The sequence below is a fragment of the Propithecus coquereli genome, unplaced genomic scaffold (assembly GCF_000956105.1).
Source record: "Propithecus coquereli isolate 6110/MARCELLA unplaced genomic scaffold, Pcoq_1.0 Scaffold395, whole genome shotgun sequence".
NCBI classification, from domain to species: Eukaryota; Metazoa; Chordata; class Mammalia; order Primates; family Indriidae; genus Propithecus; species Propithecus coquereli.
In genome coordinates this window covers 202,859-217,083 of record NW_012149674.1, presented here as the reverse complement: position 1 = coordinate 217,083, position 14,225 = coordinate 202,859, and the positions used below count along the sequence as shown (strand labels likewise).

The 14,225-nt window shown below is 53.2% G+C and overlaps 1 protein-coding gene across 1 annotated transcript in view; it reads left to right on the top strand.

Annotated features, from left to right (window-relative positions):
- Positions 1–13,509: 13,509 nt before the first annotated feature.
- The window catches only part of MMP2 (matrix metallopeptidase 2), a 28,090-nt gene continuing 27,374 nt past the window's right edge, over positions 13,510–14,225 (top strand). Inside the window, exon 1 of the mRNA XM_012652656.1 lies at positions 13,510–13,966. Within this exon, the coding sequence (XP_012508110.1) occupies positions 13,814–13,966 (153 nt within the window). The 5' untranslated portion in view covers positions 13,510–13,813. The remainder of the gene's footprint in view (positions 13,967–14,225) is intronic.

Sequence of the window (14,225 nt, the reverse complement as noted above, 5' to 3'; positions counted from 1 at the left end):
TGTTATCATTAATACTACCACTGAGGCAGGCCACATCGGGTCCTCTGGAATCTCAGATGCCCCTTTGTTTCAGGTCATGTTTTCCAGCAGAAGCAACAAGCAAAGGCTCTTTTCTAACTTCCCACCAAAGAGCCAGGCCATGACCTCACTCCGGAAACCAGCCCTGGGGCCCTCCGCTCGGCGGCCCCACGCCTGCCACCCTCACTGACAGCTCGGTGTCTCTGTCTGGACTATTGCAATCTTCGTCTAAGCCGTCTTGCAGCTGATTTAGGATTAAGTGCCCCACGCAGAGATCTGGTCACACTACCCGCCTGCTCACACACCTTCTGTAGCTCCCCACTGCCTGCAGGAGGTTACACAAAGGTGTGACGTGGGCTGACTGTCATCAACAGGGAGAGGATTCGGTGAACTGGAAGTGAGCAGGGGCCGTGGTTGCTTAGCTTCTGCCAACTGTGGCCGGGGCGCCTGGCCCACAAATGTCAGACAGTCTGATTCTTTTAAAGAGGAAGCAGGAAATTTGCATTTTTATATGAAATCTCTCACTTGTTAGATGCAACATGATTTGAGCACTCGTGGAGAAACAAAGTGTGCCTGCAGGCCGCATTCAGTCCTCCGGCCTCTGTGCTTCTATAGATACGGGTCTCGCTCCAGGCCCTGCATCTGCGGCTCCGGGCAGAGATGCTCAGGGACAGGGTGGGCTCTCCAGCTGGATCCTACTCTGTCCCCAAGGCTTTGTTGCTCCTTAGGTCATTGTGTGCATTAGAAATGGCCCCCTGCAGGCAGACAGGATGGGCACAGCATCATGGCAGGGGCTTGTCTCGGCTGGAAATAAGCCCCACTCAGAGGTCGTCTCCCTCCCCACCACCAGGGCCCTTTGCTCAAGGCTAACACGATATGCATCAGTACTTGAACCAGGCCAGGCTTTTCTGACCCCTGGCTCCCAGCTTGGAGTATTCCTCCCCCATCCTCAGCCTTCAAGGCTCCACTCCAGTGATGCCTCCTCCAAGAAGTCCTCCCTGATCCCCTTCCCTGTCTGGGAAGATTGCTCTTCCTGAGCCCCTGAAAGCCCTGGGAATGCCCTTCATCAGCTTCTGCCTCATTCTGGGGGGCTCTCAGCACTGGTCAGTCATCCCCAGCACATGGCAGGCCGCCCCTGGGCAGGGAGGGTGCTCGCCTGCAGCCATGAGGGCGCTCGTGGGCTGTGCTGCAGGAGCCAGGGGAGAGAGGTGTTGGCACTGCCCCTCTCCTTCCCCATCGCACTCCCCCAACCTGGTGATGGGCCCTGGGGTGTGGTCCCCTGGGATCTGAATCAAGGGTACCTAGAGGCTTAGAAGGAGGCTGGCCTTCCTCACTCCCACTTTGCACATTCGGGTGATGTGCCGAGGAACATTCCCTAAGGGCACTGGGGCATTGCCCACGTGGAGCACTTTGGAAACCCGATAGGGTCTTTTCCAGGCCCTCCCAAACCCGCCCACCTGCCTGCCTACAGGTCCACCCAAGTCCCTCTGGGACTCTGCGATGCGATGCGGGCTCTTGCTGCAAAGGAGGGGGCCGTGGCCCGCTCGTGCTCGTGCTTATTCTTAGTGCTGGTCACCGAGCGGGGAGGGCAGGGACCAGCCGAGCTTGCTGAGAGCGGGAACATGCAGAGAGGCCCAGAGTTCGAGACTGACTTGAGCGTCACAGCTGGGGCTCCAAGAGACGCCTGTGTGCAGTGGGGGTTTGGGGGTGTCCGGGCTGGGGCTGGGAAGGCGGTGGGCAAGCCAGGCCCATTTGCCCATTTGAAAGAAAGGGGGCGGGGGGAGCCGAGGCACTGGGAGGCCGGGAGGCAAGGGGGGAGGGTCAGGCTGGCAGTTACAGGGGAGGGGATTGACTGGATTCCGACAAAAACAAGAGCCAGGGCTTGTTGCTGCGCGGAGGGATTGGGGTCACCAGCTGGCTGCTGCATCCAGCGATGGGCGCCTGATGCTTCGGAATTCAAGGGCAGGAGGTGCTTTGGGGCTCCGGCTAACCCTGGGCCCCCGGCCCCTCCCTGGCGTGCTCCCTGGGACCCATGACGTCTAAGACAAGGTGTTTGTCCACTCCTCCTTCCTCTTCACTCTGCCCTTCTTTCGGTGGAGCGTGCGGCGGGGATAAAGTCTTCGGGGTGTTTGTCTGAACCACGTGGAGACCTTCCTCGTGGGGGTGTATGGGGGAAACAGACAAAGAACCCCACTCTCACCTAGCCTGGTGCCTGCTCAGGGCCCGGTGGGGAAGGAGACGTCCTGGACAGGGGCCACCGGGTTAAGGTCACTCCCACAGGCAGGGAGCCACCTACGCAGAATCACAGCAACTCGGAAGGGCGGAGCCAGAAGAAACCCCGGGGATGCTCAGAACGCCACCACCGAGCTCCTTAGCTGGGTCCGCCAGGCCTGGCAGGATACAGCCCCGGCTTCGGCGCCCTTCGTTCCTCCACCGTATCACTGGGCCATTTGGGCACAGGCGACAGAAGTCCATTCTGGCCAACTTAAGCCAAAGGGGGTTTATTGGAACAATGTCAGGGGTGGAGGCAAAGCTGGACAACTGGAATGGCGGCCAAGATGGGAACCCCAGGCTCTTGGAGACCTACAGCTGGGGTGATCAGACTGCCAGTGTTCCATCTATATTTATGTCACTCAGCATCTCCTGAGTGTCCCCTTGGCTGAGCCTAGATCACAGCCCCGCACTGCAGGCTTAGGCCCAAGAAGGCTTCAGACCCACTTTGCTTCTGAAGAAGGCAGGGAGGTAGCCCGTCTGCCTTCCCAGCAACACTGTCTTCAGTGAGGAGGAGGGATCTCCCCTAAAGGAAGTGGGGACAGATGCTTGTGACCAAACCCACAAATGCTCATGGTGCCCTTCCCTCACTCTGCTCCTGCCACAGTGGCCTTCCTTCTGTTCCTCAAATACAATAAGCTTGTTCCCACCTCAGGGCCTTTGCACTTGCCATTCCGTCTACCTGGAAGACTCTTCCCTGGTTCTGTATGTGTCTGGCTCCTTTTCCTCCTTCAGGACTCAGATCCAACCTCACCTCCTCCAAGAGGCCCTCCCTGACTACCCATTCTCACGTTGCCCCCATCAGAGAATCTTGATCTCATGCTTCACAGGTCTCCCAACCATCTAAAATTACCTTGTTTATGAGTTTGTTGGCTTTGTATTGTCACTGGAATGCAACCACCAGGAGTGTGACGACTGTGGGCAATTGCTCCTGTATACCCAGTACCTAGCACAGGGCTTAATAAACATTTGCCAGGCAAATAGATAGGACGAAGAGACCCAGAGAGAGAGGGTGCCTTGGCTAAGAATGCCCAGGGAGAAGACTATGATATCATCAAGGGTGCAGAAGCCAAACTTTGCCTGCTCTAGGGACACTGGGTGACACTAGCGTAAGCGTGGGCTCCGGAGCAGATTGTCTGGGTCAGTGCTCACTAAACTGTGTAATCTCGAGTGAGTTTCTTAACCTCTCTGTGCCTGGGTTTCCTCATGCATAAAGGGATAATCATAATAATAAAACTCAGGGTTCTCAGGGGCTCGTTGCAAGAATCAGATGAACCAATACATGTAAAGAACAGGGCCTGACACCATTGCACCATCTGTCAACGAATGCAAGCTGTTATTACTATAAGCTTTCCATGTCCTTCTTTTCATCTCTGATTGATAGGTCAGTACCCGACTCCACCCTCACCCCACCCAGGATGAAAGACAGGCAAGCAAGATAGCTATAGAAACAACAGACAGACAGACAGACAGACAGGAGCGTCATATGAGCAGAGGCAAGGAAGTCCTGCCCCAATGATACCGTCTCGCCTTTGCACAGCTCTTGTTTGCAAAGTGCAGCTAAGAGAACCCAGGTCTCCTGGTGGCAAAAGCACTTTCCTTCTCTGCCTTCCATGTGCCCAGAGCTAGCAGGGAAGGCACCTGCTGGTTTACTGTGGCCGTGGGTGTGACCGCTGCTGTCTGAGTGTCAGTTTCCCCACCTTCAAATTGGAAATGAGAACCTCTGCTTGCCCTGTCCCCGTCTTAAGAGAATCAACCGGGCCAACAAATAATAAATGGGCTTTGTATGACGGGACTTGGGTCCTGACTTTATTTCTGAGCGGGTGGGGAGCAGGTACAAATACATCAGCACAAGTCCCTGTAAGGTCTTGATTCTCAAACTTTCCCAGAGTTAAGAATCACATGGGAATTTTGTTTAAAATGTAAGCTGTGCGGACGCAGCCTCCAAAATTCTGATTCTGCAGCTCCAACATAGAGTCTTGGAATTTTTAAAAGAACCTCATCCTCAGGTGATTCTGAGGCCGACGCTGATGGGCTGTGACTGTGCCTTCGAGCCACCAGATGGAGCCCCGAGCCCAAAGAACGGTCTGACCCAGGCTGTGCCGAGTCGCGAGGCTGCTTCTCCAAGATTGGCCGCCAGATGGGGCAGCCTGTCTGCAGAAGGGGCCGCTCGTCTGCTGCGGGGTGAGGGCGGGAGTAGCCCTGCCTTAGAGCGTCCTGCTCTGAGCACACGCATCGTTCCCTGCCCAGGTGGTCCCCATCAGAGCCCCATCTGCAGGTGGTCTCGGCAATTCCCAAAGGGCTGACAGCTGGGAAGCTCGGTGGTGACCTTTCCTAGATATCACATCTATTACTCAGGGCGCTTTTAGGTGCAAATAACGGAAATGCTACTCACACTACACTAAGAAAAGGGCTCATCAGACTGAAAAAAATCCAAGACTAGACTGGTTTCAGGTAAAGCTGGATCCAGGGTCTCCAACAGCATCATCGAGGTCGTGTCTTCTGCTCTGCTTCCACTTCAAGGCAAGCATTACCCCCACACCCAGACAGAAACTGCCAACCAGAGCCCACTCCTGAACTTAGCACCGTGTCCTCAAGGGCTCAAGGCTCCCACGGGCCTGGGCCACGTGCTGGGAGGGAGATGTCTGCTCCCAAGGAGAACCGCATGTGTTGGGAGCAGAAGAGTGGAGAACGGGGCTGAGCAGGCCAAACAACAGTTGCCCCAGCACCGTGTCCTGTCCTGGCCACCCCTGCCAGAGGCCGCACACCTGGACAAAGGCGAAAGCAGAGGCTCTGGCTGAGAGCACGGCAGGGAGAGATAGGGGAAGAGGGTGGGGCAGAGCCTTGGAGGAGGCAGTGGCTGAGGGACTCAGAGACCCTGAGTAGGGGTCATGGGGAGAGAAGGAGGGGGGCAAAGGGCAAGGTGGAGGTGGCAAAGAAGGAAGCCAACTGCACACTTGTCCTTCCCAGCCCTGCCAGAATCTCTAAGCTGTCTTAAGGTCCTTGAGTCCACCCAACGTGGCCAGGCTAGGCCAAATGGGGCGTCACTGGTCCTCTGTCTCACTGAGGTCCCTTAGGGGAGCAAACGTCTTGGCCCACCTTATGGAAACGTTAAGGCCTCATTCCTTTTCTTCATTGTTGGGAAGTCCCACTTGGACTCTACCCTAAATTTCTCCTACTGTTGGTTACAAGTAAATAATTCTGCCCTTGGACTCCCCAAAGTCTATAGTGGTCTGTCCTCACCTAACCTCCAGATGGCTTAAAGGGGAGATCTTGAATGGAATCTGTGCCTCTATAAGATAAGAGAAGACCCGGGGTCTTGAGTCAGCCAAAATGATGCCTGCTAGCAGCCCAAATCAGAGCCCCAGGTGCCCCTTCTGGCCTTTTCTTCTACCCTGGCAGCCACCCCACCATCACCACCTCTGGTTACTGGGCCTGCCCTTCCATCTTCCCATATCTGGGGAAGAAGCATTCATTTATCCAACCATTTATTCATTCAACAAACATGTATGTGCAAAACCCTTCTAGGTACTGGGGACACAGTTGACATTTTAGTGCAGGAGTCAATAAACAGGTAAGAGGTTAAAATAACAATATTGCTTCAAGACAGTCGTTGCAGCTGCCAGAAAGGAAATAACATGAGGGTGACTCTTTCCAGGGGATGGCCAGTCAAGGAAGGCTTCACAGAGGAGGTGGCATTGGAGCTGAGACTTTGAAGATGAGAAGCTTTGCAGGCCAAGGGAATATTGAGGGCTAAATCCAATGGGGACAGATGTGTCAGTGGATCCTTGCGGAAGCACACTCTGGGATGGAACTATGAATTTGAGAAGGCTTTGGGGGGTTTTTTGATTCTTTTTTGTTTTTGTTTTGTTTTTGAGGGCGGAGGTAAGGCCTAAGAAAGAAAAACAGGGAGGAAGCAGGTTTGGGAAGACAGAATCTCAGACCTCCAGATGGCTCTGAAAAGTCTTGGCCAGCCCAGTGGGGAGCTCTGGAGCAAAGACTGCCCATGGGAGGAGTCCCAAGTTGGGGCAGATATACCAGGCTCTGGTACTCTGCCGTGCTAGGTCATCGGCTGGGGCTTCGCTGGAAGGAGAATGGTATAGGCGTAAAAGCTGAGGCTGTATCTGAAGGCCCTGTGGCTGTAGGCTTGCAGCTCGCTGCACTCTGCTGCTGAAAGCCAAGTTCCTTCTGGAAAGAAGCTTCCAGCAACCACTTCTATGGCTCTCACAACAGGGTTGCCATCTTTCAGGACCAGAGAGAAGGCCAGTGCGGCCCGCTTACAGAGCCAGGAAAGAGTGCTGGAGGAGGGGTCAGGTCATGCTGGGCACTTCTGCTTGCTACCCCCACCCCCACCCTCAGCCTGCATTGCCCAGCTCCTGTGTCCCCAGCTTGGGCTGGCTTCAGCCAATGGGGAGCCCAGCAACAGATCAGAGGGAGGGAGGAGAATGCAGTCAGGGTACTTGTTCCGATACTCCCAGGGATTGGCTACTTCATTCACGGCCTCCGCTCTGTGCAATTCTCCTTCCTTTTGGGTTCCCGTAATTGCCCCCTCCTGTCGGCCCTCTGGGCCTGGTGCTTCTGGGCCAGTTTCCTGCATGCCACCCCTTGGTTTCCCTGATACCCTACCCACACGCTTTGGAATTAATCCCCCAGCCAGTAAGCTCTCCTCGAATTATCCTTCTCTGAGAGGGCCATCTGCTCCATCCTGGGCTCCTGAGTGCTCCCGAGGGGTCTGGGCAGGGTGTGGAGAGCTCTGCAGGCCATGGCAAGGAACTGAGGTTTTAGTCGAAGAGTGAGTCAAGTTGGCAAAGGATTCGAAGCAGAGTAGCCAGGCCTCCTGGGCCTCTGGAGCCTGGAATCCTCTGGTCTGGGCCAGAGCCTGGGGTTGAGGCTTCCGGCAGGAAACCCAAATCTGCCTGGGATACCCTGGCCCTGGAGAAGGCCCTGCCTCTGCTGCTCAGGGGCTGTGTGTCCCGGCACACTCCTGGGCCCCAGCGAGTGCTGCTCGGCTGTACCCGGGACCTGAGACCAAACCAGGGAGGGCAGGGATCAGGCAGAATGTCTCTCTGGCCCTGGTTTCTCAGCTACATCTTCCACTGTATCCATCAAGACTCTCAGGTTGAAGTAACAGAAACTCACCCAAACAGGCATAAGAAAAACCAAACCAAACCAAACCCTTGTTGGGAAGAAGAGATTTGCTGACTCACAAACTAAAAAGTGCAGGATAGTCCTGGCTACAGGCAAGGCTGGCCCTGGGGCTCAGACTCTGGCAATATTTTGTAGCTCTGCTCTCACTGGTGAAGCTTCAACCTCAGGAAGCCTCTGTCCTCAGGGGCATCTCCACCCTTGTGTCAGATGCACTTCGTTTACAGATGAAAGCGTAGATGCATCCCAAACACAGGCACACCTCAGCGATGTAGGGGTTTGGTTCCAGACCACCACAATAAAGTGAATACCACAAGAAAGGAAGTCACAACAATTTTTGGTTTCCTAGTGCCTGTCAAAGTTATGTTTACACTATTCTGTAGTCTGTTTGGTGTGCAATCTCATTGTGTCCAGAAAACAATATACATACCTTATTTAAAACATATTTGATTGTCAAAAAATGCGAATGGGCTTCTGAGCCCTCAGCAAGTTGTAATCTTTTTGCTGGTGGAAGGTCTTGCTTCAGTGTTGACGGCCGCTGATGGATCAGGGTGACGGTTGCTGATGAACCAGCTGTGGCCATTTCTTAAAATAAGACCACAATGAAGTTGTCACAGTGATTGACTCTTCCTGTCCTAAAGATTTCTCTGTAGCATGTGATGCTGTTTGATAGCATTTTACCCATGGTGGAGCTTCTTTCAAACAATTCGTGTTATTTTCAAATATGAGTTCCATTGTGGAACCAATGCAGCACAAGACAGCACAGAAATAGCAACGAAGTGTTGGGGAAGGGTGTGGCTAATGAACACATAGTACATTGATAGTTTGAGAAGTTCTGTTCTGGTGATTTTGATCTTGAAAATGAGCCACGTGGGTGACCTGACACCAAGGTGGATAATGATGAGCTGAAAGCTGTAGTAGAAGTGAATCCTTCTCAACCTATGTGTGAACCAGCAGCAAGGTTTGACGTTACTAGTCCAACAATATTGGACCATTTGAAACAACTGGGCAAGGTAAAAAAACTTGGAGTCAATCCTCTCAAACCCCGCCACTGCCTTACCAACTGGGTTTGTGGAATATTCTATATCCTTTGTTGTCGTTTCAACAATGTTCACAGCATCTTCACCAGGAGTAGATTCCATCTCAACAAACCACTTCCTCTGCTCATCCTTAGGAAGCAACTCCCCATGCATTCCAGTTGGATCATGAGATTGCAGCAATTCAGTCACAGATGCGGGTTCCACTTCTAATCCTAGTTCTCTCGCTGTTCCCACCGCATCTGCAGTGACTTCCTCCACTGAAGCCTTGGGCCCCTCAAAGTCATCCACGAGGATTGCAATCAGCTTCTTTCAAACTCCTGTCAATATTGGTATTTTGACCTCCTCTCATGAATCACGACTGTTCTTAATGGCGTCTAGAAAGATGAATTCTTTCCAGAAGGCTTTCAGTTTACTTTGCTCAAATCCGTCAGAGGAATCACTGTTTATGGCAGCTGTAGGCTTATGAGATGTATTTCTTAAATAATAAGACTTGAAAGTCAAAATTACTTCTTGATCCATGGGCTGCAGAATGGGCGTTGTGTAGCAGGCATGAAAATAACAGTCTTCTTGTGCATCTTCATCAGAGCTCTTGGGTGACTGGGTGCATTGTCAATGAGTAGTTATAATTTGAAAGGCATCTTTTTTTCTGGGGAGTAGTTCTAAACAGGAAGCTTAAAATATTCAGTAAACCATGCTCTGAACAGAAGGGCTGTTACCCATGCTTTGTTGTTCCATTTACAGAGCACAGGCAGAGTAGATTTAGCATAATTCTTAAGGGTCCGGGATTTTTGGCATAGTAAATAAGCACTGGCTTCAACTTAAAGTCACCAGCTGCATTAGCCCCTAACAAGAGAGTCAGCCTGTCCTTTGAAGCCTTGAAGCCAGGCATTGACTTCTCTCTAGCTTTGAAAGTCCTAGACGGCATCTTCTTCCGCTAGAAGGCTGTTCTGTCTACGATGACAATTTGTTCACTGTAGCCACCGTTATCAATGATCTGAGCTAGATCTTCTGGATAACGTATTGCAGCTTCTTCATCAGCACGTGCTGCTTCATCCTGCGCTGTTCTGTTATGGAGGTGGCTTCTTTCCTTAAACCTCATGAACCAAACTCTGCTACATTCAAACTTTTTTTCTGCAGCTTCCTCACCTCTCTCAGCCTTCACAACACTGAAGGGAGTTAGGGCCGTGCTCTGGATTAGGCTTCAGCTCAAGGGAATGTTGTGGCCACGTTGTTCTTCTATCCAAACCACTCAAACTTTCTCCGTAGCAGCCACAAAGCCGTTATATTTTCTTACCATTTGTACGTTCACTGGTGCAGCACTGTTAATTTCCTTTAAGAACTTTTCTTTTGCACTCACAACGTGGCTAACTGGTGCAATAGGCTTTCAGCCCGTCTGGGCTTTTGACATGCCTTCCTCACTAAACTTAATCATTTCTAGCTTTTGATTTAAAGTGAGAGACATGTGACTCTTCCTTTCACTTGAACACTTAGAGGCCATGGTGGGGTCGTTTATTGGCCTAATCTCCATATTGTTGTGTCTCAGGAAATAGGGAGGCCTGAGGAGAGGGGGAGAGACGGGGAGTGGTTGGTCCTTCAGTGGAGCAGACAGAACACACACATTTGCTGATCAAATTCACCATCTTATATGGGCAAAGTTCATGACAGCCCAAAACAATTACAACAGTAACATCAGAGCTCACTGATCACAGATCACCGTAACAGATACAATAATAATGAAAAAGTATGCAATATTGAGAGAATTATCAAAACATGACAGAGAGACACGAAGTGAGCACGTGCTGTTGGAAAAATGGAGCCAGCACGGACTTGCTTGATACGAGGTTGCAAAAAATACAGTATCACGAAGCATAATAAAGTGAGGTCTGCATGTACCTCTAGTGAAAGTTCCAGAATTAATTTTCATTGGCTCCAGTGGATTGACAAGACCCTCTCTGAATCATCACCTTGCCAGAGTGTTTGGATGTGCTTTTTAGCCAAGCCTGGGTCACATGGCCACTGAGGAACCAGGAGGTGGGTCACATCCACTGACACTTATAGACCTAGAGTTGAGGAGAGGTGGTTTCCCAAAGGAAAACTAGGGGGCAGCTGCCAAAAACAGGAGGACAGGGGCTGGGGAAGGCTCAAAAGGCAGAAAGCCACGGCCTTCCCTGGTGCCCTGCCTTCTCCTGCTTGGTGTCTCACATTGTCATTTCTGACTCTTCAGTGACACAAACGCTACCTTAATGCTGCAGTACCCCAGCACCTGGAACTGTGAACACTAAAGATTTCCTGAATGAATGAATGAATTCATGCCGTATCCTGATGCCTTCTAATTGCAGCCTGTGGAGTTTTCTACGCAGTGCTACAAACTGGGTGGCTTAAAACAACAGAAATTTATTCTCTCACAGTTCTGGAGGCTAGAAGTCCAAACTCGAGGTGACAGCAGGGTCACGTGCCCTCTGAAGGTCCTAGAAAAGAATCTTTTCTTGCCTCTTCCAGCTACTGGTGGTTGCTGGCAACCCGCGACATTCCTTGGCTTGCAGCTCCAATACTCCAATCTCTGCCTCCGTGGTGACTTGGATTCGTTCTCCCTGTGTGCCTCTGTGTCCAAACTTTTGTCTTCTTATAAGGACACCACTGGCCCACCCTAATCCAGCATGGCTTTGTCTTAACTTGATGGTGTCTGCAAGATCCTGTTTCCATATGAGAATACATTCACAGGAGTTAGGACTTGAACAAATCTTTTTTAGAGACACGGTTCTATAACAGCCCCTTTGCATCTACATTAAGATTGCCTAAAAGATGCAGCAGTAACAAACATATCCCAAAACTGCACTGGTTTATTATGTAAAAGTTTGTTTTTCACCTACAAAGTCAGCAGTGGGGCTGGCTGCTTTCATTTTATTCCTCTGCCAGATCAACACGGGGACCCCAGGGTTGCCATGGCAGGGGAAGAGAGATTGAAAGGGGTGCACAGGGGCTCTGGGGTGTATCTCATGTGCTGATCAAGTTCATTATCATTAGATACCGTCCGCTCTGCCCTAGTCCTTTGGGACTTAGTCTTTGCTGGGCACTGCCATTGGTCTGCCAGGCACTGATGCCTCTCTCTCACTGCCTGCTGCTTCTGCAGCTACTGACATCTCTAAATGGGTGCCAAGCAGCATCTACCCTGGACACCGATGCTCTTGGAATGCCAAAACTACAGAGTGTGAGAAGAGGTGCAGTCAAAGCTGCCTTCTGCCAGAGAAGCCCCAAAGCCATGTTATTTAGGCCCCAACGACTTTTCAAACAAGGTTAAAACTCAAATCAGGCGAGTGACATCAATGAGCAAAACTGAGTGACGTGAGTCACACGCAAGGCAATAGAGAGGGGTGAGAACTGCGGCAAACCAAAGCACATGCCTCATCTGAAGGGGGCGGCCACTACTTAGCTTCACCTAATTATTGCCACTCGGGAACTGGCACCCAGTATTGTCAGATCTTTGGGCATTTTTTAAAAGAAAACCAGAAAGTCAGATTTTTACATGAAGTTTCCCAAATTTCAACATGCTGTTCAGGCTGGATTCAGCCCACAGGCCACGAGTTTGCAAACCCTGCTTTAGTGAGAAAACTTTTTCCATTTTCTCTCCCAGCTCTCGGCTCCCCAACTTGGCATTCTGTCTGTCCGCGGGACGTGGACCTGGGCCAAAGGGGGCTGGGCCAGGAGGCAATCCCCCTCCCCTACTGATCTCAGACCGGCCCTCCCCAAATCGGCCAAGGCTTCTCACTGGGTCAGGCTGATGGGCCCAGCCCCCTCCTGAGGGACAAGGGCCTTGGCAGGGGTTTCTTTTTGGCTTGGTTTTGGCAGGCCGGCGGCCGTTGCTTGCCGGGCAGCCCGTTCTTTTCCGGAGGCCCCTTGGGCCCCACCTTGCAGGGGTTTTTCGGGCCTTTAGGGGCAGGCGGGGCTTCTTCCTTTTGCCTCCAAGGCCCTCCACAGGCAGACTGCTGTGGACTCTTTCCGCCCTTGACCTTGCTCCTCAAACCATCCCTGCCGACCCCCAGTCCCGTCCCCTCTTCCCAGGATGGTCCTTGCAGACCCATCCAGCCCCATCTCCTCACCTGGGGACCCACCTTTTTCCCACAGAAGGAACGTCCTTCTCCAGCGCATCTTGCTGTTTTTCATCTCTGGACCTTTGTGTATGTTGTTCCCTAGATTGTGCTTGAAACATCCCCCCCTCCACTCCCACCCAGCACTCCCACCTCTTTAGCTCTTCAGGTCTCAGCTCAGAAGTCACTTCCTCCAGGAAGCCTCCCCTGACTGTCTTGGCTAGTTTGGGGTCTGAGGTCAGGCACTCCCACAGCCTGCTGAAGGTCCCCATCACAGCTTCTCCCCTCCTTAACTGTCTTTCCAGAGAGAGGGAGGAGACATTCCTCGGGGGCTGAGACCACGACTGCTCTGCTCCCCAAAGTGTACCTAGCATCTAGTGTTATGCCCAAGGCTGAGTTAACGCTCACATATTTGGGGAAGAAAGGAGGGAAGGAAGCACGCCGGGACCCTCCATGTTATGTTTCCATCCTTGTCTTTCCATCTCTCTTCGTCTTACCCTCTCTCTGTCTCCATCTCTGAACATCTAAAATCTCTGTCTCTGACCATCTAACAATGGCTCTGACCATCTGCTCCTGACCATCCCTTCCTGTTGGTCCCTGACCCCAGGGAGTGCAGGGGGTCCTAGGCCCGGGGCAGGGCATCCCTCCAAATAGCTCTGATCTCCCAATGTCAAGGGCCTGGAGTCACAGGGCCAGATGTCTTCCAAAAGGGGGCCCTTAGGCAGTGCGCCGGGATCGCGAGTGGGGGAAGTGGGGTTCAGAGGTCGCTCCCTGGCGGTGGACGCAGAGGCCCGGGGTAGCCGGCGGCGGGGAAAAGAACCAGAGAAAGGAAAAATGAGGAGAAAAGAGGGGGAGGGCGAGTAGGGGGTGGGGCCAAGAAGGGCGGGCCTGAGCGCGCCCCCTCTCCCTCCCCCGTCCTCGCCGCCAGAGCCCTCCCCGCCCAGCCGGCCACATCTGGCGGCTGCCCGCCCTTGTTTCCGCTGCATCCAGACTTCCTCCGGCGGTGGCTGGAGGCTGCGCATCTGGGGCTTTAAACATACAAAGGGATCGCCGGGACCTGCGAGGGCAGGCGGCGCGGCGCGGGCTGAAGCGCGGGGGCCGGACCATGAGCCGCTGAGCCCGGCGCAGCCCAGGTGACGGAGCGGGCGGCCCCTGAGCGCGGCGCGGCGGAGCAGGCGCCAAGCAGGCGGCGACGCGGCCGGGAGCGCTGAGCCAGCGACCCCCGGGCGACGCGCGGGGCCCGGGAGCGCTACGATGGAGGCGCGAGCGGCCCGGGGCGCGCTCGCCGGTCCCCTGCGGGCGCTTTGCATCCTGAGCTGCTTGTTGGGCCGCGCCGCCACCGCGCCGTCGCCCATCATCAAGTTCCCCGGCGATGTGGCCCCCAAAACGGACAAAGAGTTGGCTGTGGTGAGTTGCTCCGCTGGCCTCAACAGCCAAGTTTAGACAGACTTCGGAGGCACAGAATGGGGGCCTCCCTCGGCCCTCCGCAGTGGGCACACATCGTGGGGGAGGAGCTTAACGGCTTGGGGGACCTTAGGCTAGCTGTTGGAGGGCTCTCTTGCAAACGGTGGGGAAGCTTTGGTGAGTGGAGAAGACCTGCGATAAACAATCTGGCAACCTGCAGGACACGGCAGGGGGCGAGAGACAGGAGGGGGAAGGGGAGGGG